The 23,673-nt window shown below is 46.7% G+C and overlaps 2 protein-coding genes, 3 non-coding genes and 1 pseudogene across 5 annotated transcripts; 4 read left to right on the forward strand and 2 right to left on the reverse strand.

The window, feature by feature from the left end:
* Nucleotides 1-645: 645 nt before the first annotated feature.
* LOC140217270 (uncharacterized) lies at nt 646-1,653 on the reverse strand (annotated as a pseudogene).
* A 2,500-nt stretch (nt 1,654-4,153) lies between these two features.
* Nucleotides 4,154-5,439, reverse strand: LOC126531914 (uncharacterized). The gene has a single exon (XM_050179640.3). It carries the CDS (start codon nt 5,435-5,437, stop codon nt 4,154-4,156), a length of 1,284 nt encoding a protein of 427 aa, XP_050035597.1. The 5' UTR covers nt 5,438-5,439.
* Nucleotides 5,440-6,908: 1,469 nt separating this feature from the next.
* On the forward strand, nt 6,909-7,883 carry LOC126531912 (uncharacterized). The gene has a single exon (XM_050179639.2). The coding sequence runs from the start codon at nt 6,909-6,911 to the stop codon at nt 7,881-7,883; it is 975 nt and encodes a 324-aa protein (XP_050035596.1).
* Nucleotides 7,884-8,021: 138 nt separating this feature from the next.
* TRNAD-GUC (transfer RNA aspartic acid (anticodon GUC)) lies at nt 8,022-8,093 on the forward strand. Its single transcript has one exon. It is a non-coding gene; the product is annotated as a tRNA-Asp (tRNA).
* Nucleotides 8,094-12,061: 3,968 nt separating this feature from the next.
* Nucleotides 12,062-12,133, forward strand: TRNAD-GUC (transfer RNA aspartic acid (anticodon GUC)). Its single transcript has one exon. It is a non-coding gene; the product is annotated as a tRNA-Asp (tRNA).
* Nucleotides 12,134-23,365: 11,232 nt separating this feature from the next.
* Nucleotides 23,366-23,437, forward strand: TRNAD-GUC (transfer RNA aspartic acid (anticodon GUC)). The gene has a single exon. It is a non-coding gene; the product is annotated as a tRNA-Asp (tRNA).
* The last annotated feature ends 236 nt before the right edge of the window (nt 23,438-23,673 follow it).

The following is a 23,673-nucleotide window of genomic DNA, read 5'->3' on the forward strand; positions in this document are numbered from 1 at the left end:
TGGTTACTCTGGTAGGCCCCGAGGGCAAGCACTTCCGGCAGCAATCCTGTTGGGCCAAGAGCGTCCCGGAAATCTTCTACTTTGTAGGGTCTAGCTCGCACGTCGCCGTGCAAAAACACGGTTTTAGCACGACGCGCCCCTTTGGCAGTGGAGGCAAAATAATCTGATAGCCTGCGTCGTCATCGCTGTTCCACCTGTTTCCGCGGCCAACAAAGGCCGCTGTCGCCGCTCCACTGGAGCTCATGATTCGCCGTCCGTCACGCTCGGTGGCCGGAAGTGGAATGCACTATATTAATCAGCAGACATGCGAGGCGCCAGCTAAAGCAGTATATAGACGATCTGAAAAAAAAATACGCAAATGCGTTCGCGCAATGTTACCCACAAGTGGGAAAAAAATAGATACAGCAAATGGGGCGGAGTGTCGAGTGCGCCGCCGCGTGCGCCTACAGATAAGAAGGAAAAAAGAAACACTCCCCGTCGGGGAATCGAACCCCAGTCTCCCGCGTGACAGGCGGGGATACTGGCCACTATACTAACGAGGATTTTTTTTTCTTTATTACCGACCTGGCAACATACAAAACAAGACATTTTAACAGTACACAACAGTCACAATAAAATCTCTGCCGTTGGTTGGCGGTCACAGGACTAAAAACGCTTGAAGTTCGCTAGCTCAGTCATCACACTGACCCATGTTGGTTTTTCTTTTTGAAAATTGTACAATTCCTTAATATGACAAATGCTTTCAATGAAGTATTCTCTAACAGGCCGGGCGTTTATTTCGGCATGTCTCACGGCCATTCTAGTTTTCCATAAACTATGCAAGGACACCAGCATGAACATGTCATAGGGTACTTTGTCTTCATTTAGAGTAGGCAGGAAACGAATCCCATATGGTGTAATCGGCAAGTCCTTCTTTAGCGTTCTCTGTAAGATGTCCCAATGGAACACAGCATCCCAGCAGTCAAGAAAAATGTGTTCTACTGTTTCGGGTTTCCGGCATAGTAAACAGTTGACGCTCCAAGGCACGGAAAGTCCTTTTTCATCTAGCCACGGTTTCACAGGTAAAGTATTGGTGTGGAGCTGGAAAAAGAAGGACTTTACCGACGGGCGTACTGGCATTCGTTTTACTCTTTTTAGTACGTCCTTTTCAGGTCCAATGCAAAACATCGAGCGATACAATGGCACCGGTAACATTGTGTCTACCAGGTCCTTATATAAGCGCTTTCGGGGTACCCTACTTAAGTATTCCATGGAAAACCGAACCTTTAAGAGCTGAAAAGCCAAGACTACCTCTTTTAAGAAACCACGCGCTCTGCCTTGACTGCACCGATGTGAAGATACAATAAACTCAGGTATAGCTTCGCTCAGCCTTGTTTGAAACATAGTTAATAAAAATGGGTCATTTTGGTCCCGTAAGTAAACAATCCTCGACACAATCTGCCTAATGAACAAATGTGCCAGACCTAATCCTCCATTTTTTACCGAACGAAAGAGATTAGTGCGACTGGTGCGCTCCCAGCTTGAACCCCATACAAACACCGCGAGTACTCTGTGTAAACGTTGTATGTTAGCCCTTGACATTCACAACGCTTGGAGCACGTAAAAAATTTTGGCAACGGCAAACAGGTTGCACACTGTCGCACGCGCAAACATAGAGAAATTGCGGCCTCCCCATTTAAGTGTACATTCACGAACCCTTTCAGTTTCGGCATTCCAGTAATCAACGGCGTCACGGTAGTGCTCAAGCGGCACCCCTAGGTACTTTGCCGGCGTGACTGTCCAGCGAATATTTGCAAACCTACTCGGATAGTCTTCCCAGTTGCCGATCCATACCCCTAGGGATTTATCAAAGTTGATAGCACTGCCTGTCATTCTGCAGTATAATAGAGCCTCTGCGACCGCGATTTCGATGCTTTCCTTGTCCCGACAAAACAACGCGATGTCATCCGCGTATGCCAGGACTTTCACTTTGGCGGACTGCACTCTGAAACCCGATATTCTATTGTCATTCTTGATTTTTTTACAAAGCGGCTCTAGGTAAATTGCGAATAAAAGAGGCCACAAACCACACCCCTGGCGCTCAGATGACCGGACGCTAAAGCTTTTGGTAACCTCCTTGTTTATAATGAAGCTGGCGGTACAGTCTTGGTAGCACATCTTTACCCCATCTAAGATCAAATCCCCTACCTTTATGTGTTCTAGAATACTGAAAAGAATTTTATGGGCCACGCGGTCGAAAGCCTTCTGCATATCTAACTGTAACATGGCACAGTGTTCACCTAGGTCGTTACAGAATTCTAAAATGCTTCTGGCAATATGAATGTTTGTGTAGATGGACCTTCCTTTAATGCCGCATGTTTGATGCGACCCTACTATGCTGGTCACCACTCCCTGTAATCGCTTTCCGAGCACTCTTGTAAATATCTTATAGTCTACATTCATTAGTGATATCGGCCGGTAACCGTCGACAGCTAACAATTTTTCTGGGTCCTCTGATTTAGGTATCAGAACTACGTGCGATGTCCGAAAAGATGGAGGAACCTGTTTTTGCACATAGGCCTCCTTAAACAACCGTAACAGGATCTCACTGACATCACTTTTGAAGGCTTTATAAAAGGCCGCTCCGAGTCCATCAGGTCTCGGGGACTTGCCTACAACTAAATCATCTATGGCTCCTTCCACTTCGGTGATGCTCAGAGGCCACTCCAGACGCTTTTGAATGTCTTCCTCTAATTGCGGCATGTTTGACAAAAAGTCCGTCTTGAATTCTTCTGTGACGTCTTTCACAATCCCGAATAATTTGCTATAGTGATCAAGAAACGCCTCTTCAATTTTTTGAGGTTGGCTCGTGATCTCGTTCTCGTATTGAATCATCCTGATTTCATTTCGCCTCGCGTATTCCTTTTCGTCAGAGGAGGCTCGTTTGGTCGGTGTCTCACCTAGCCAAACCCTTTCAGCTCGTGCCCTTATAACCGCTCCATTGAACTTCTCTTCTTCGATAAGCTCGAGCTGGCTTTTCAGTTCTTTTATTTCTTTTGTTCGGCCCCCAGGTCTCTCGCTTTCCACGGTGTACGAAAAATCAAGCTCACGTTGCATTTCAGTTTCTTTTTTCCTTTTATTAAATTTCTCTTTACTGGCTTCTTCCATAGCACTGATCTTGACTCCTTGTTTAAAGTTCTCCCATAATTCTAGCACGTTGCCATCTTCGGCCTCGATCAAATTATCTAACTTTTCTTTCACGCTATCACAAAAGTATTGGTTCATTAACAGCCCATCGTTAAACTTCCACAAATTCCAGTTAAATATTGATTTTCTTTCTTTGGTACCTACACTAAAGGTTACAAGGCTGTGATCGCTGAACGAGACATGTTTCACACTATAGCTGCCGCACATCGGAACAAGCTCCAGTGCGACATACCCTCTATCTAGCCTTGCGTGACTTTGCCCTTGAAAATGCGTGAATGCAGGCCTGCCGGTAGTACACAGGAAATGGCCGACGTCGTCCAGATTAGATTCTTGCACTAGTGTGTTTAAAAGTAAAGCACTTTTGTCACGCACTGGAAGGTTTTTCACTCGATCGGCCGCGAGACATACACAATTAAAATCTCCTAGCAATACGACTTTCCTGTCACACTGTAAATGCTGATTTACTCTCTCAATGAAAGGCACACGCTCATTTTCAATGTTGGGGGCGTAGACACACATCACGCGCCAACCTGCGCCCAAAAAAGAAAAATCCACAAAGACCAGTCTTCCACTTTTACAAGAAAAGACCCCTTCTTCTGTAATTCCCAGGTTGTTTCTAATGAAGATAGCGCACCCCGCGGAAGTCCCGACAGCTTGTAATACACAACCATTTTATCTATAGCGGAACTGCAGCACCATGCGATCCGTCCGTTCCTCACTTTCTATCTTTGTCTCCTGCACCGCTGCTATATCAACATCTGTTTCTAAGAAAAGCCTGCCAAGCTGGCATTACCGCCTTCTGGCACAAAGACCGCGGACATTTATAGTAGCAAAGCGAAGTGCAGTGTTTTGAGCCATTTTTATGTTTTATGAAGAACAAACGAACCGCATGGTACCCACCTCATGCGTCTGGGGCCAAAGCTGCCTTCGCCTTTTGCACAAACCTTCCGTAGCTGCCATGGCAGCCTTAGGAAGGCACAGTTGATGTCCCTGTCATGGCGTTCCATCGTCCCTTGAGTTTGGCTTGATCACTAGGTGGACTAGAAGAGACGCCGCGAAGCACACGCTCTCGCGGCTGCGTCGGCGGCGTCTCCGCCGCCCTCCGGTCCGGAGGTATGTTCGGACGCGGTCTCAGCGGTGACCGCCGAATGATCGCCGCCTTTGGCGGCGGTCCTTCCGAGATCCTTGCAGCCAGGGCCTCATGCTCGTCCAGCGTAGCGTCGTGGCCGCGCTTGGAGACTGGGGCTCCACTTGTTCCCTCGCTTACTTCCATGACGGCTGGTTCCTCAGGTGACTTCGACGGCGTTGAGGCCTCCTGCACTTTCACGATGCCGGTGGCGTCGCCAGCTGCGTCGGTCAGCTTTCGGCTTTCCTTGTTAACACTACCGTCTTGGGGCATGTCGGGCGGGGTTAACGTTGCCGCATCAAGTACCTCGAGCTTCGGCGTTGCTTCGCTTGCGGCTTCTTCAGCGTCAGCCTCGTCCATGACGAGTTCCGCAGTGTCTTCTCCTCCAACCGGCTCCGCAACACTTGCGTACGTCTTCACGCACTGAGATTCTTCGTGTCCAAAACGTCGGCAGTGCGTGCAGCGAGGAACTCGGCATTCTCGTCTGATATGGCCCTTACTGTGACACCGCAGGCACAGTGGCGCTCTTCCAGGCGCGACTAGAAGGGCCATGTCACCGGCTACGCGAAGCTGGTGTGGAAGGTCATTGACCTTAATGCCGTTATGGAGCTTGAGGCGCACCAGGCGATTCGTCGACCCCTTGTCTTGGATCCCTTGAACTCTCCACTTTTCCTTCGAGACCTCCGTCACCTTTCCGAACGGAGCAAGCGCTACACGCACATCATCGTCGGCCACATTGAAAAGAAGCCAATGAAGCTTCAAACGCACGTCCTGGTTTGCCGGATCAATAACCAAACAACGTTGGCCCTTCTCCTTCATTTCGCCGCATTCCAAAGCTTTCTTCATCCCTTCCATGCTCTTGAAAGTCACAGCCCATACGTGGCTCATCTGGTATGCCCCCAACGCTACCACTTCAGGGAGCAAACCAAGACGCGCCAACATGTCCCGGAAATGTTCGACTCGGTAAGGCCTCGACCGGACATCCGCGTGCAAAAATAAAGTATTCAAAATACTACGACCTGATGGCAGAGTAGGCAAAACCACTTCGTATCCCTCGGTATCCATTCCGTCGATCCTGTCACCGCGGCCGCTGTTAGCCGCAACCACCGCTCCTTGGGAGCACATGAAACGCACGTCCTTCCACCTCGGTAGCCAAGACGCGTCTCAATACTAACGAGGAGACATGCGAGGCCTCAGTTAAAGCACTATATATACGATGTGAATAAAAGTGCAAAAGTTTTCGCACAACCTTGTTCGGAAGCGCGCGAAAGATACGGACAGATACTGCAGATAATTGTCGTGTTTGGCTAGGTGAGACACCGGCCAAACGAGCCTCCTCTGACGAAAAGGCATACGCGAGGCGAAATGAAATCAGGATGATTCAATACGAGAACGAGATCACGAGCCAACCTCAAAAAGTTGAAGAGGCGTTTCTTGATCACTATAGCAAATTATTCGGGATTGTTAAAGACGTCACAGAAGAATTCAAGACGGACTTTTTGTCAAACATGCCGCAATTAGAGGAATACATTCAAAAGCGTCTGGAGTGGCCTCTGAGCATCACCGAAGTGCAAGGAGCCATAGATGATTTAGTTGTAGGCAAGTCCCCGGGACCTGATGGACTCGGAGCGGCCTTTTATAAAGCCTTCAAAAGTGATGTCAGTGAGATCCTGTTACGGTTGTTTAAGGAGGCCTATGTGCAAAAACAGGTTCCTCCATCTTTTCGGACATCGCACGTAGTTCTGATACCTAAATCACAGGACCAAGAAAAATTGTTAGCTGTCGACGGTTACAGGCCGATATCACTAATGAATGTAGACTATAAGATATTTACAAGAGTGCTCGGAAAGCGATTACAGGGAGTGGTGACCAGCATAGTAGGGTCGCATCAAACATGCGGCATTAAAGGAAGGTCCATCTACACAAACATTCATATTGCCAGAAGCATTTTAGAATACTGTAACGACCTAGGTGAACACTGTGCCGTGTTACAGTTAGATATGCAGAAGGCTTTCGACCACGTGGCCCATAAAATTCTTTTCAGTATTCTAGACCACATAAAGGTAGGGGATTTGATCTTAGATGGGGTAAAGATGTGCTATCAAGACTGTACCGCCAGCCTCATTATAAACAAGGAGGTTACCAAAAGCTTTAGCGTCCGGTCATCTGTGCGCCAGGGGTGTGGTTTGTCGCCTCTTTTATTCGCAATTTACCTAGAGCCGATTTGTAGGAAAATCAAGAATGACAATAGAATATCGGGTTTCAGAGTGCAGTCCGCGGAAGTGAAAGTCCTGGCATACGCGGATGACATCGCGTTGTTTTGTCGGGATAAAAAAGCATCGAAATCGCGGTCGCAGAGGCTCTATTATACTGCACAATGACAGGCAGTGCTATCAACTTTGATAAATTCCTAGGGGTATGGATCGGCAACTGGGAAGACTATCCGAGTAGGTTTGCGAATATTCGCTGGACAGTCACGCCGGCAAAGTACCTAGGGGTGCCGCTTGAGCACTACCGTGACGCCGTTGATTACTGGAATGCCGAAACTGAAAGGGTTCTTGAAGGTACACTTAAATGGGGAGGCCGCAATTTCTCTATGTTTGCGCGTGCGACAGTGTGCAACCTGTTTGCCGTTGCCAAAATTTTTTACGTGCTCCAAGCGTTGTGCATGTCGAGGGCTAACATACAACGTTTACACAGAGTACTCGCGGTGTTTGTATGGGGTTCAAGCTGGGAGCGCACCAGTCGCACTAAACTCTTTCGTTCGGTTAAAAATGGAGGATTAGGTCTGGCACATTTGTTCATTAGGCAGATTGTGTCGAGGTTTGTTTACTTACGGGACCAAATTGACCCATTTTTATTAACTATGTTTCAAACAAGGCTGAGTGAAGCTATACCTGAGTTTATTGTATCGTCACATCGGTGCAGTCAAGGCAGAGCGCGTGATTTCTTAAAAGAGGTAGTCTTGGCTTTTCAGCTCTTAAAGGTTCGGTTTTCCATGGAATACTTAAGTAGGGTACCCCGAAAGCGCTTATATAAGGACCTGGTAGACACAATGTTACCGGTGCCATTGTATCGCTCGATGTTTTGCATTGGACCTGAAAAGGACGTACTAAAAAGAGTAAAACGAATGCCAGTACGCCCGTCGGTAAAGTCCTTCTTTTTCCAGCTCCACACCAATACTTTACCTGTGAAACCGTGGCTAGATGAAAAAGGACTTTCCGTGCCTTGGAGCGTCAACTGTTTACTATGCCGGAAACCCGAAACAGTAGAACACATTTTTCTTGACTGCTGGGATGCTGTGTTCCATTGGGACATCTTACAGAGGACGCTAAAGAAGGACTTGCCGATTACACCATATGGGATTCGTTTCCTGCCTGCTCTAAATGAAGACAAAGTACCCTATGACATGTTCATGCTGGTGTCCTTGCATAGTTTATGGAAAACTAGAATGGCCGTGAGACATGCCGAAATAAACGCCCGGCCTGTTACAGAATACTTCATTGAAAGCATTTGTCATATTAAGGAATTGTACAATTTTCAAAAAGAAAAACCACATGGCTCAGTGTGATGACTGAGCTAGCGAACTTCAAGCGTTTTAAGTCCTGTGACCGCCAACCAACGGCAGAGATTTTGTCGTGACTGTTGTGTACTGGTAAAATGTCTTGTTTTGTATGTTGCCATGTCGGTAATAAAGAAAAAAAAAAAGTCCTCGTTAGTATAGTGGCCAGCATCCCCGCCTGTCACGCGGGAGACCGGGGTTCGATTCCCCGACGGGGAGTAATGTTTTTACATCTTTTTTTTTTAGACACGCCTAGGTGCAGCCACGACAATTATCCTTTTTTTTCTTTATTGCCAGATTTCTGGTTCATAACATTTCACAATAGAGAGTAATCACTGTAACGAAAACCAAAGTACAATATACATCTGCTCTGTGTGCACGTATTCAACCAGTATCGTACTGGCTTAGTCTAATCAAAATTCGCGCAAACACAGCAACGGCTCTACTCTTGGGAGCCACTCGGGTGGCTCCTCTGTCGCTTATAGAGGGCGACAAACCAGTGCATTTGTTCTCTGAAATACATTCGTGCAGGCTGCGCATCTTTATCGACATGGTATCCTGCCATTCTCGCGCGCCAAATGCAGTGGAGGCCCAAGAGCATAATTAGGTCAAAAGGAACCCCGTCCTCATTATCTATGCTTAAGTAAAGAATGCCATACGGGTCTAGTGGAAATTCTTTCTTTAGTGTCCTCTGCAATACATCCCAGAAAAACACGCCTTCCCAACAGTTTAAAAAAACATGATCTATTGTCTCTGGCTGCTTGCAAATTAAACAGTGCGTTCCCCACGGTAAATAAACTCCTTTTCTCTCCAAAAACTTCTTAACTGGTATTGTTTCCGTGTGTAATTTGAAAAAGAAGGTTTTGGTTCCTGGCGGGACCTGCATTTCCTTTACTCTCTTTAAAACATTGCTGCTTGGGCCTCCACCGTACAAGGACCTGTACAATGGCACTGGAAAAAGAACATCGCACAAAGCACAATACAGTTTCTTTTTGTTCACACCGGACAGGTAATCATTCGAGAAGCGCACTGAAAGAAATCGGACACTCGATACAACTTCATTGTAAAACCCTCGAATCCCTCCCGAAAACTCTTCGGTTGAAACCACATACTCTGGCAGCCGTCTACTCAGCCTCATTTGACATACCGTGCGCAAGAAAGGGTCAGTTGCATCCCTAAAGAACAAGAACCGGTTTACCAACTGCCGTACAAAGAGATGGCCCAATCCCAGTCCCCCGTCTTTTACCCGCCGGAACAAGGTGGTCCGGCTGCAGCGCTTCCATTCCGACGCCCAGACAATGACGGTGAAAATCCTGTGTAGCTTCTGAACATTTGACCGTGAACAGTGCAATACTTGCATTACGTACCAAAGCTTGGCGATAAAGAAAAGGTTACAAACGGTGGCTCTGGCAAAAATAGAAAGGTTAGTGCCTTCCTACTTCTCAGCTCTCTCCCGTGTGTCTTTGACCTGCCCTTTCCAGTACTGCTCGCTATCACAATAGGCATCGAGCGGGACGCCCAAGTACTTGCCTGGGGTCGTCACCCAATGCACGTTGGCAAAATGATCTGGCTTTGTTGGCCACGATCCATGCCAGAGCCCGAGGCACTTCGACCAGTTAACTCCACTACCAGTGACATGGCTAAATTTACTGACACATTTGACAGCCTCAATTATGCTCCCCTGATCCTCCGCAAAAACAGCGACATCATCTGCATATGCCAGCAGCTTCACTTCTACTGCTTGAAGCTTAAATCCCGTAATTCTATTGTTTTCAGTCAATGTCATACACAGGGTTTCAGTGTAGATACAAAACAACAGAGGGCTGAGGGGGCAGCCCTGACGCACAGAACGTTGCTGCCTAATGGGAGCCCCCAAACTCTTATTCACGATCAATCTGGTCGTGCAGTTACGGTACGCCAGGGCGACCCCCTCGCAGATTACAGATCCGAGATTGGCATAGTCTAAAACGGCAAACAAGATGTCATGAGCGACGCAATCAAAAGCCTTCTCGAGGTCAATCTGTAAAATGGCAATCCGACCATTACAATCATCACAGCACTCAAGTACACTGCGCGCATTGTGAATATTAGTTACAATAGTCCGGCCTTTAATCCCACATGTCTGGTGAGGCCCGAAGATGTCCTGTATCACTGACTCCAATCTTCGCGTCAATATCTTCATAAAGATTTTATACTCGATATTGGTGAGTATTATGGGACGATACGCCGTAACAGATCTTAATTTCGCTGCATCATCAGTTTTAGGAATGAGTACTGTGTGTGACGACCCATAAGACGGAGGCAATGTGTTCCATTTGTAAGCTTCGTTAAAGATTACATTCAATACAGGGCTAATTTCATGCTTAAATTCTTTATAAAAACCGGCGCTAAAGCCGTCTGGCCCAGGCGATTTTCCGGGGTTTAAGTTGTCTATGGCCTGTTCAACTTCGGATTCTGTTATCTCTAGTTCCAATCTTTGTTTTCTTTCGTCGTCCAGTCGTGGTATAGCACGCAAGAACTCATTCCCAAATGTGGTAGCGTCTACTTTGTGGTGCGACAATAGCGCCTGGTAATGCTCATGAAAAGCTGCTTTGATGTCATCTGTGTCTGTTGATAAGGTCCCGCGCCATTCTATTCCGTCGATGTGGTTCCTTTCAGCACGTGCTTTTTCTAACCCTAGCGCTCGTTTCGACGACGCTTCACCTGCAGCTGTGTCTTCAGCCCTTGCCCTGACCAGGGCTCCCCGATAGCGTTGCTCTTCAAGTTGCTCTAACTGTTGTTTCACTTTTCTTATGTCTTCTATCCATTTGCCCGGTGCCTGAGATTCCTGCCTGAGCAGTTTATGAAGAAGCGTCTTTAACTCAGTCTCTTTTTGTTTCTCTGCGAAACGAATACAGGTGGCCCTCTCTATTGCCTTTATTTTTAGGGTTTCCTTACTCAGCTCCCACTGTTGCCATACGTGAAGGTTATTACTGGGGTCTATTTTCCTTATTTCTTCTCTTACTGCTCGGTTAAACGGTTCATCCTGAAGAAGCTTGTTATTTAATTTCCACGTTTCCCATGAGAAAGCGTTACCTCGCTTTGGAGTTCCAATGCAGCATTGAACCAAGCAATGGTCAGAAAAAGACACTGGCACTACCTCGTAACTCTTACACTGCGGAACGATGTCAACCGACGCGTAAATGCGGTCGAGCCGTGCGTGACTAGAGCCCTCAAACCGTGTGTACTTCACAGCACGCGCTCCTTCGAGGCACTCTGCCACATCCACAAGGTCCCAGTTCTCTACAATTCGCGACAACACTTCCGTGCTTTTGTCTCTAAACCCACGAACGCTTGTTTTATCCCGCGCACTGAGGACACAGTTGAAATCGCCCATTACTATGAGCTGTCTTCCCTTGCATAGACGCTCTTCAATGTGGTGAAAAAACTGAGCCCTTTCATCCACCTTATTGGGCGCGTACAAGCACAGAATTCTCCATTCGTTGTTGTTGAACGAAAAATCGACGACAACACACCGGCCCGACACACACGAATAAATTGCATGCACCTCTAGCCCCGGCAACTTCTTAACAAAAAGGACACAGCCAGCGGATGTGCCCACCGCATGACTGACTACGGCAAAAAACCTAGACGTGAAACGCCGCACCATAACGCAGGTCTCTTCTTCACCATCGACTTTCGTCTCCTGCACGGCTAGCACATCAATGTCGTGCTCCGTTATAAGCCGGTAAAGTTGGCCTTGCTTTCTTTTCCCTGCCAGTCCTCGAACATTTAGAGTGGCGACTTTCAACGGACACGTTGGAGCCATTTTACCAATAGGGGAAGAGACCGGCAATATGGTGCTTACCTCTCGCGTCTAGCACGAGGCTAGACGCCGCCATCGTCGCCAGTGCGGTCCGGCGGAAGAACATGAGCGTGTCCTAGGGACTCCGAATTTCCGGCACGCTTGTCCACCGGAACGTGGGGCGCGGCCGAAACGATGAACGCCGGCCTTGAGGTGCCTTTGCCGGGGGCTCCTCGGCTCCAGGCGTCGCCGTCTGGTCACCGTCGGCGCTGGTTTGGGCGTGGGAACGCTTCGTGCAGTATCTGTCCGTATCTTTCGCGCGCTTGCGAACAAGGTTGTGCGAAAACATTTGCACTTTTATTCCCATCGTGTATATAGTGCTTTAACTAACGCCGGGCGTGTGTCCTCGTTAGTATAGTGGCCAGTATCCCCGCCTGTCACGCGGGAGACCGGGGTTCGATTCCCCGACGGGGAGTAATGTTTTTACTTCTTTTTTTTTTTTTAGACACACCTAGGTGCACCCGCAACAATTATCTGCAGTATCTGTCCGCATCTTTCGCGCGCTTGCGAACAAGGTTGTGCGAAAACTTTTGCGTTTTTATTCCCATCGTGTATATAGTGCTTTAACTGACGCCGGGCATGTCTCCTCGTTATTATAGTGGCCAGTATCCCCGCCTGTCACGCGGGAGACCGGGGTTCGATTCCTTCACGGGGAGTAATGTTTTTACTTTTTTTTTTTTAGACACACGTAGGTGCACCTGCGACAATTATCTGCAGTATCTGTCTGTATCTTTCGCGCGCTTGCGAACGAAGTCGTGCGAAAACTTTTGCACTTTTATTCCCATCGTGTATATAGTGCTATAACTGACGCCTGCCATGTCTCCTCGTTAGTATAGTGCCCGTTTCGTGGGCGTTTCACCCACGGCCCATGATTGTGCTCTGGCTCGAACGAGCGCCCCGCGATAGCGGTTCTCCTCGAATTGTTCCAGCTGTTGTTAGAACAATTAGAAACAATTGACCATGTTTTTTTGCATTGTTGGGCAGGGGTTTTCTTTTGGGACGTTCTTCAAAGAACACTACAGAAAGAATTGCCTTTAAGCCCATTAGGTATTAGATTTTTGACAGTAGAAAATGAGGACGGCATGCCATTGGACTTAAATATGCTAATTGGCCTCCACTGTTTATGGAGGGCTCGAATGGCCGGTTTCTTTTGTCAGCCTGACAGCCGGCCTGCGCGGCTGCTCTTCCGGGAAGCTATTTCCAAGTTCATTGATGTAATTAAAGAACGAGAATGTCCTCCCGATTGGCTGGCGAGGATTGAGCCCCTCGCCACATTGAAGGAATTTTAAACTTTACATGGCCAGCCACAATGTGGCTGACCGCACAATATGCATGCGCACAAAGTTGAATGTGTGTTAGTGTACATTCATGTATCGCTTACCTTATTTCAAGAAATGATGCCCTTTTTGTTAGCTTGGTGAAACTTCCGGCAATAAAGAAAAAAAAAGTTAGTATAGTGCCCAGTGTCCTCGCCTGTCACGCGGGAGACCGGGGTTCGAGTCCCGGACGGCGAGTGTTTCTTTTTTTCTTCTTGTTTGTAGGCGCACGCAGCGCCGCACTCGATACACCTCCGCAGTAGCCGTCTCTATTTTTTTCCACTTGTGGGTAAGATTGCGCGAACGCTTTTGCGTATTTTTTTTTTTTTTCAAATCGTCTATATGCTGCCTTAGCTGGCGCCTTGCATGTCTCCTCGTTAGTAAAGCGAGACGGCGTTCCGAACGGTCGCTTTTCTCATGTTCTCCGCTTCAAATGATTTATCCGCCCTTGGCCGAGGTGCTGCTCTGGCTTCAGCCAGCAGCAATGACTACCGTGTTGTGTTACCCCGTCTTCCTACCGGTAAGCTGGTTGTGGACTCCGTTTTCCTGCATGCTGACTTAAGTGGTCGACCGTACAGAGCCCAAGACTTCAGAGACGCCCTTCGGAACGTTATTGACCTGAAGGAAATAAGTTCCATCGGACAATTTCAGATGTCGCACGTGTGGATGGTGACGTGCAAATCAGGGATGACAAAATCAAAGCTAGTCCTATGCGGGGAATTATCCATAAAAGGTAGACTCAGCGTCGTCATTGATCCTGTGCCCACGGAAGTTAAAATGAAGCTTTTGTGGCTTCCTGAGCGTTTGGAAGATGACTACATTCGAGATGCGCTCCAGGCTTACGGGAAAGTCAAGTCTATATCAGCAGAAAGCTGGAGAGTATCGGAGATGGAACAAATGCGTACGTTAAATCGGGACGTGGTGTTGACTCTTGCCGATGGAGTGAGCGTGGGAGACGTTCCACATCTACTACCTGTTTGTGGAGTGCAGAGTCTCGTATTAATTCCAGGTCGGCCCCCACTTTGTCTGCGCTGTAACAAGGTGGGGCACATTCGTCGAAACTGCAGAACCCCACGTTGTGAAACCTGCCCGCGCTTTGGCCACACAGCTGAAGAATCTGTCGTAACATACGCCGATAAGTTACGACACAGAACAAAGCCTCCGGATGAAAGCTTGCAACACATAATGGTCGTTACGGAGGTTCTTGACGCGACGGGAGACGTGCCCTCTTCTGCGGAGACCCGCTGTGCCAGTAAGGCCCCTCTGCCTGTTAAAGACAGTCACAATGGCCTCGCAGAACTGCCCGTGAAAAAAGAAAGTAGCGAAGAGAAAGATGACCAACCGAAGCAACAACCCAAAGGAGCACCCGCTACCACGGAGCCAGCTGCTGCCCAGCAAGCGAATGAGGGAGCCGGAGATGACTCATCTGATGCACCCAAGCATCTCGATACGTGCGCTGAGCCGGCAGAGGACAGACGAAGTAACGCGGATACTTCAGTTCCGAAGCGCCGTGCGACTAACAGATTGGAATCAAGCACAGACAGCGAGACGACCAGTACCACAAGAAAAGCACGTTGCCGCAAAACATCGAAACACTCAGGAAAGTGCCGACGATCACGGTCCAGAAGGCCAGGTGGGGTTTCGGAGGGAGCCTCACCGTTGCCCTCTAGGACCGATCACATAGATCATTAGGTCCAAATAGTTGGTAGTCACCATGGCCCTGTCCCAGCAACTTCTATTCGCAACTTTGAACGTACGAGGCCTTAGGTCTTTGCAGAAACAGGCGCAGCTTCGCCGGCTTTTATCTAGGAGGCGCCTCGACTTCGTCGCCGTGCAGGAGACGAAGATTGAGAGTGACGACGAGACAGAAAGGGCTTTGCGACCTTTTCTGTCTGAGTATAATGTTTGCATTTCCCACGCTCTTGGTTTATCCGCGGGCTGTTTCCTGTTTCTGAAAAAGAGCCTACTTTATTCAGCATTTAGTTATCATGTCGACACTGAAGGTCGATATAAATGCTGTGATTTTGTGTTGCAGGGTGTGCCATGGCGCATAGTCAACGTCTATGCATTTAATGACGCTGCAAAACAAACTCTTTTATTTGATACTGTGTCTAGTCTATTGGACTGTGATCGCTGCATTGTTTTAATGGGAGATTTCAATTGTGTATGTGATCCGAACGATCGAAGCGGCATTAACACTCAGCGGGGCAGGAGTGGTGAAGTTTTGTCTAAGATAATAGAAAATTCAGGGCTCGTTGATGTAGGAGTGTCGGGACAGGGAGCTCGCTCTTATACAAGAATTCAAGGTCATTCCTACGCCCGCCTTGATCGGATTTATGTTTCTTCATCATTCCTCTCTCGAGGACTATACTGCATTACTATCCCCGTTTCATTCTCTGATCATTGTATGGTTATCGCAAACATTGGTGAAAAATCTGTAACTAATTTCCGACCACAGTGGGCACTCTGGAAGCTTAACTCTGAGCTCCTAAATGATCAGGAATTTATTAATCGCGTGCGCATGGCTATAACCAATTCCCTTTCTAGTGACTTGCCATTATTTGCTGCTTGGGAACTTTTTAAACAAAAGGTTCGTACAGTGGCTATAGAAATTGGATCGGTGAAATCATTCTATAAAAAGAATGAAGAAAAAACGCTTCTTAAGAGCCTATGTAGCCTTTATGAGAATGAATGCGAAATGCCAGGCACTTACATTGTCGACATAGAAAACATTAAATGTGAGTTACAAAAGTATGACGCACTACGTTACAGAGGTGCGCGAAATTGATCTCGAAACAGGCGTGCTCTGCAATCTGAGCAACCAACACGTCAAGCTTTACTTGACGAGCGACGTCACGGTATTTCCAAAGTAATTCCGGAAATATACTCCGAAGGTAGTCTTCTAACAAATACGAATGACATAATTTCTCAGTTCGAAACTTTCTACACTATGTTGTTTAGTGCACCTCCGGACGATCACGATGCAAAAGTTTTAGAGTTTTGTATCTCTTGTCAAACCATTACAGGATGATGACTGTGCAGTCATCAGTGGTAGCCTTACGATTCAAGAAATTGAGCTAGCTATTGATCAGCTGCCTTTGTCGAAAACACCCGGCCACGATGGACTATCAAGTGAATTTTACAAAGCTTTCCAATCAATTATCAGCCCCATATTATTGGATATTTTCATTACGAGTTTAGAGGTTGACGCCCTTCCGCAGTCTTTTTGCAAAACCCACACAGTTTTAATTCCCAAAAGTTCAGATAAAGAGAAACTGCGTTCTGTTGAAGGCTATCGACCAATCACATTGTCAAACGTGGATTACCAAATTTTTGCGAAAGTTCTATCCAGTAGATTGCAATTTGCGATGTCAATTCTAATTGGTTCCCATCAGACGTGTGGAAGCAGGGGCCGATCAATTCAAACCAACATACATATCGCCCGTACCCTTCTTCAATACTGTTCTGGTTCCACTGAGCAGCTTGCAATGCTCCAGGTAGACCTTGCTAAAGCTTTTGATTGTGTCAATCACTCCTATTTATTTTCTCTTCTGGAGCGTCTCAATGTTGGCTCCATAGTGCTTAAAGGCGTAAGCTTTGCTACACCTGTTGTACTACTCGTTTAGTTATTAATGGCCAACTCTCCGAACCCATTTCTATTTGCTCATCAGTAAAACAAGGATGGCCGATGTCCCCACTACTATTCGCCCTTTATCTGGAACCGCTATGCTTAAGCGTAATTCAGTCGAGTCACATCCATGGCTTCTATATACCGGGCAATGAAGTTAATGTCTTAGCTTATGCAGACGATCTAGCGTTGTTCTGCACGAATAAGTCCAGTGTTGAAAAAGTAGTATCGAAAATAGAAGAATTTGGCAGCGTATCAGGAGCGCGAATGAACTCCTCATAAAGTTTAGGCTTATGGTTTGGCTCATGGTGCTATACACCAGAACAGTTTGCAGGCGTTAAGTGGACTGATGTCCCGCCAAAGTATCTTGGCGTGCCGCTAGACGCATATAAATTAAGGGCACACTATTGGAAAGAACGGGTTTCGGTACTGCAAAGTTACGCCCAGACATTCGTTCCACAACGACTTTCTATTTTTGGGAAAGCCGAAGCCTGCAATAAGTTCTTGGCAACAAAACTTTTCTATGTATTGCAAGTTATCCATTGTGCTAGGCTATACATCCAACGCTTTCACCGTATCTTTGCAACCTTTGTATGGTCTTCAACTTTGGAGCCCATGAGGCGAGACAATATTTTTAGACCTGTTAGTGAAGGTGGGCTGGGCTTAGTACATCTTTATGTGCGGCAGATAGTGTCTCGTTTCTTCTTTTTTCGCGATACTTCCCATCCTGTATTTCGTTCATACATGCAAGTCACACTTGCTAATGCGTTACCTGATTTAATTGTTTCTTCCAATTTTTCTTCGCGTTTATGCTTGTGGGGGTTCATGCAAGAAGTTTACTTGGCGGTTCGTTTCCTGAAAGTTCGGTTTTCCACTGAATACTTGTATACTGTATCGCGCAAAACGTTGTACAAAGACTTACTATCCATGCTATTTCCACCTCCATTATACCGATCAATATACATTAAATTGCCAGGCCACGATGTGCTAAAGCAAGTTCGCAAAATGTATTTATCCCCCTGCTCTGTCTCTTCTGTTAACTGTCGCCTTTGTGATGTACCAGAGACAATTGAACATTGTTTTATTAGCCGCACTGACGCCATCCCATTTTCGGATGTCCTCCAACGGACTTTAAAGAAAGACTTTGAAATTAACGCTCATACTGTGCGATACCTGCTGCCAACCTCTGACAATAGTGCACCTTTCGATATGTTTTTCGTCATGGGAATGCACAGTTTGTGAAAAACGCGAATGATGGACCGAAACGCCGAAACGGTTGTACCTACAAGGGCAAAGTTCATCCAAATGACACTACACCTAAAGCAGGTTTATGATGGACTCGGTGTACAACCGGACTGGTACCCTATTTTGGTGAGGTGGTTATCCTTGCCACCCTTCTAAAGTGACAGGAACGTTTCTACTCACAGTATGAACGCTGCCTTTTCTGTGTGTGACATTTATTGTGCCCTCCATTCTCTGACTATGCAGAACTGGTGAACGTCTGGTTGAATGCAACTATAATAAATACCATGAAAGAAAAAAAAGAAAAAATCCTCGTTAGTACAGTGGCCAGTCTCCCCGCCTGTCACGCGGGAGACCGGGCTTCGATTCCCCGACGGGGAGTAATGTTTTTACTTGTTTTTTTTTTTTTTAGACGCACGTAGGTGCGCCCGCGACAATTATCTGCAGTATCTGTGTGTATCTTTCGCGCGCTTGCGAACGAAGTTGTGCGAAAACTTTTGCACTTTTATTCCCATCGTGTATATAGTGCTTTAACTTATGCCTGCCATGTCTCCTCGTTAGTATAATTCCACTTCCGGCCACCGCAGTGAACGGACGCGGAATGCCTTGCTCCGTAGGGGCGGTTACAGCGGCCCTCGGCCGTGGCACCAGGTGTACGGATAAGCCTTACCCGGATTATCAAGTTGTTTTGCCTCATCTGCCTTCAGGTACATCAGTTTTGTACACAGTATTTTTGCATGCCGACGTTAAAACCAGGCCGTATCGGGTCGAGCACTTTCGAGATGCGCTCGCGCGTCTTGCACTGCTGCCGGAAGTGGTGGCCCTTGGCCCTTTCCAAATGAATCATGTATGGGCGGTGACCTTCCGTGATGAAGCTTCGAAGAAAAAGATGCTTGCGGCAGAAACATTCAACGTGAAAGACCAGCCCTGCGTAGTTTATGACCCCTGCAACCAAGGCATCAGACTAAAGCTTTATTGGCTGTTACATTTCGTGCACGACGACGAAGTTCGAGCAGCGTTAACCCCTTACGGAAAGGTTACAGATATCACCAGAGAAAAGTGGCGAGTACCGGGATGTAATGATAAAGGGTCCACCACCCGTTTGGTGACACTCTAGCCAAAGCCTGGAATTACAGTTGAAGACTTGCCTCATTAGGTGCGCGTCGCGGAAAACTTAGCGCTCGTGCATGTACCAGGAAGTCCCCCGCTATGCCTCCGGTGCAATGGAACTGGACATATCAGGCGCGAGTGTCGCATACCACGCTGTGCATTCTGCCGACGATTCGGCCACGAAGAACAAGACTGCGTGCGATCCTATGCAGCGGTAACAAGCCCAGTTAAAGGCGACGAGATGGCTGAGCACATAATGGACCATGCTGATGCCGATGCAGCATCCCGAGCAACGACCGAAGAACCGGCGGCAGACAGCACACCCTCTGAGGCGTCTTCACTTCAGAAAAACTCCACTGGGCCCGGCGGCAGCCAATCTGGCGAGGCAAATAGTGTGCTAGTTGGGAAGCCGACTAACGACCAAAACGTCAATGAGAGAAAGGACGTGATTTTAGTAAGCGCATCAGTGACGACCGCGAAAGACGAGACCGAAGGCATTGAGGATGTTGAAATGACAGCAGCCGCTAAAGCAGCTGCAAAGAGGCCTCGTGAGGCCTCCGACGAATCTCAAGGTTCACTCGAAGCATCGAGCAGCAGCGAGCCGTCACCGAAGACCGCTATAACGAGGCGAATGGGCCTCAAACCGAAGTCGAAGATACCGCCTGATAGGCGGACGGCTTCAACATCGTCCCCGCTTTAGCGGGGCGCGAAGTGTGTTCAGCAGCCTGTCCTCAGTATAAGACGTTACCTAGCGGAGAAGTAGAATGTGACCTGTGCTGGTTTTTGCTATCACTGCCTGTCCAGATGTGAGTATCATTCCGGCTGTTTGCTAATCCGAAAATGGCTGTTAATCTGACAGTTCCACCTTGTGTAGAGACCCTGAATGCGAGGGGTTTGGCAGCCCGCAGGAGGCAGTGCCAGTTAAGCCGTCTCTTGTAGGAAAATGACATTGACATAATGGCAGTGCAGGAAACCAAAGTAGAAAGTGATGAGCAAAGGGACAGAATGGTCGAACCTTTCAGGGATAGGTATAATGTATGTGTTTCTCATGCTAAAGGAACTTCAGCGGGTTGCATGATACTTGTTCGAAAATGCACCGATATTGTAGCGCATTCTGTAAAGTCCAGTGATGATGGCAGGCTACTATTCATCGACTTTGGCTTTTGTGGCCTCCTTTGGCGTGCAATATGTGTGTATGCTCCGAATAACATTAACGAACGTGTAGAATACATAGAAAACCTGAGAACATGCATGACGTACGAAAGAAACATAATTTTATTTGGAGACTTTAATTGTGTGTGCAGGCCGCAAGACAGAGCCAACAGATTGACTTACCACGATAGAAGTGCGACACTGTTAAACGCGCTTTTAAACAAACTTGAACTAGATGACGTTGGTTGCATTTTTGACGGCGATGAGCACGCACAGTATACGCACTACCAAGGTGTAAGTCATGCTAGACTAGATCGCATATATGTTCCGGCAGTTGTGATACCACACATTACTAAATACAAAGTAAAGAACGTCACATTTAGTGATCACTGCTTGGTAATAGCGACACTAGGAACCGAGACAAAAGTGTCCAAGTTCAGTTGGAACTTGTGGAAATTAAACGATACACTGTTGGATGATGAAATTTTTGTTAAAAAAGTAAAGGAAAAGATATTCGAAATGTGTTCGGTTGAATCTTCCAATTTCACAGCGCTTTGGGAGCAATTTAAGAATGAAGTAAAGAATGCGGTGATTGAACGAGCTTGCGTGCGGCGCAGCATTGAAAAACAGCAAGAGAAAGAACTTAGGAGCACGTTAGATTATATGATTGCGGTTGAGAGTGCTAACCCTGGACACTTTAGCAAGGAACTACGTGACCTTAAAAGTAAGCTCGAAGTGATAGATGAAAAGAAATATCGTGGAGGAGATCGTCAGAGCTCGGGCTGAAAGACTATGGCTAGGGGAAACGCCTACTAAACGGGCACTCGGTGAAGAAAGAAGGCAAGCAGTAAAAAAAGATCTAAAAGAAATAAGATATAAAAACGAAGTCACACGTGACAAGGAATCGATAGAGAAAGCGTTTGTTGAATGCTATCAAAAACTGCTAAGCCCAAAAATAAAAGATACAGAAGCCTTTCGAAACGAATTTCTGTCGCTCATGCCAAGGCTAGGTGATGAAGTAAGACAAACGCTTGAACTGCCAATTAGTGTGCATGAAGTAAAACAGGCCATTGATGAACTAAGCACCGGCAAAGCACCTGGGCCTGATGGACTAGGGGCTGTCATTTACAAATGCTTCAAGGAAGAACTGGCACAAGCGTTACATCGCGTGATAAATGGGTGCTACGATCAAAAAAGAGCACCTTTATCTTTTAGGAAATGCCATGTAGTACTTATTCCAAAATCGGATGATCCCAGGAAATTGTTGGCTGTAGAGGCCTATCGACCTATAAGTCTCACGAATGTACACTACAAAATATTTACGAAGGTGCTAGCCAAGAGATTGCAGAGCGTTATCAGACACCTCGTATTACCTCACCAGACATGTGGCATCAAAGGCAGGACAATTTACACAAACATACACACCGCTAGAACTATCCTTGAAAGCTGCGACATGACTCACGACAACATAGCTATGATACAACTGGATCTTCAGAAAGCATTTGATAGAGTTAATCATGACATATTAAAGTTATTATTAGAACATTGTAATGTAGGTAGTGTTATCACTGAAGGCATCAAGATGGTGTATGAAAGGTGTGCACTAAACCTTATAATCAACAATACCTTAAGTGAAAACATTCCAGTACTGTCAGGTATAAAACAAGGGTGTGCGTGTTCGTCTCTTCTTTTTGCACTTTATTTGGAACCCTTATGTTTAAAAATTAGCATAAATACAAGGGTGCATGGTTATTCCTTTTATGCTACTGAAGTAAAGATACTGGCATATGCGGATGACATAGCCATATTCTGCAAAGACAAGGACAGTATTAAAGAAGCTGTTAAGGAAGCTACATCATTCTGCAGTGCTACCGGAAGTGCCATTAGCTGGGATAAATCTCTGGGAATTTGGCATGGAAATTGGGGGCAAACGCCGGAGGCGTATGCAAACATGAGATGGACAAGTATTCCTGCTAGATACTTGGGGGTTCCTCTTTAGCATTATTGAAATACTGCAGAATACTGGGCAGGAGAGACAGAAAGGCTCAAGGATCAGTCTGAAAAATGGGGAGGCCATAACTTTTCTATGTTTTCCCCCGCCGCAGTCTGTAATGTGTTTTTTGTTGCAAAAGTGTTTTATGTACTCCAAGTGTTCAGTATGAGCAGAACGTGTCCAAAAATTACACAGTGTTTGCCACCTATACATGGAATTCTACCTGGGAACGCACCAGTCGGTCAAACTTGTTCCTTTCGGTGCGACACGGAGGGCTTGGTCTGTGTCATTTATTTTTGAAACAAATAGTTTCAAGGTTTTTCTTTCTGAGAGACCAAAGCGATGTTTTCTTGCGTACTGTTATACACATGAGGCTGTGTAATCATATCCCGGGTTATATTGTGTCATCAAATGTAGATACGCTTGGAACACTGAGCAGTTTTTGGCGCGAAATAGTGTCTGCATATCAAGTACTGAAGCCACGGTTTTCCTTAGAATATTTGAGCGCAGTGGCACGTAAACGATTGTGCAAAGATCTAATTGATGTTTTTTTACCAATACCGTTGTACCGCTCCATCTATCAACTAGGACCAGAACGAGACGTATTAAAACGAGTTCGAAAAATGCCAGTAAGAGCGTCATCTAAATCATTGTTTTTCCAACTGCACACGGGTACGCTCGCTGTAAAACCGTGGCTTCAAAGCAAAGGTATCTTTGTCTCATGGGGATTACACTGCCTGATATGTCGAAAGGAGGAAACGATAGAACACATCTTTTTGGACTGTCACGATGCTGTTTTCCTGTGGGACATCCTTAAACGGACACTTCAGAAAGATTTGCCAGTAACACCCTTTGGTATCCGATTCTTGCCATGTGAAGATCCTGATGAAATGCCATGCGACATGTTCATGTTACTGTGTTTGCATAGTGTGTGGAAAACGATGATGGCGGTCAGAAATGCGGATGTCAACGCAAGATCGGCCATGCAAAACTTCAGTGAAAACTGTGTGTACATACGAGATGTTCTCAAAATCCAGAGAAACCCACCGGATTGGATACCTGTGCTTGATAAGCTGGCTTCTCTGAGCCATTTTAGCTTCACACTCCAGCCATGAAAAGGCTCACGCGTCTTTTATTGTACTTGTAAAATTGTATTTATGAGTTCTGTGTTTGGAAGTGCCAAACTGGTGATAAAGAAAGAAAAAATCCTTGTTAGTATAGTGGCCAGTATCCCCGCCTGTCACGCGGGAGACCGGGGTTCGATTCCCCGACGGGGAGTAATGTTTTTACTTCTTTTTTTTTTTAGACACACGTAGGTGCACCCGCGACCATTATCTGCAGTATCTGTCTGTATCTTTCGCGCGCTTGCGAACGAAGTTGTGCGAAAACTTTTGCACTTTTATTCCCATCGTGTATATAGTGCTTTAACTGACGCCTGCCATGTCTCCTCGTTAGTGGAATGGGGAATGCACTAACGAGGAGACATAGCAGGCGTCATTCCACTTGCGGCTTTC

This window comes from Dermacentor andersoni, chromosome 4, assembly GCF_023375885.2.
Source record: "Dermacentor andersoni chromosome 4, qqDerAnde1_hic_scaffold, whole genome shotgun sequence".
Classification (NCBI taxonomy): Eukaryota; Metazoa; Arthropoda; class Arachnida; order Ixodida; family Ixodidae; genus Dermacentor; species Dermacentor andersoni.

What these genes read in the sequence shown, in the direction of transcription:
- LOC126531914 (XM_050179640.3), bottom strand. Translation starts at nt 5,437, where the DNA reads ATGTGCTCCCAAGGAGCGGTGGTTGCGGCTAACAGCGGCCGCGGTGAC.
- LOC126531912 (XM_050179639.2), top strand. Translation starts at nt 6,909, where the DNA reads ATGTTTGCGCGTGCGACAGTGTGCAACCTGTTTGCCGTTGCCAAAATT.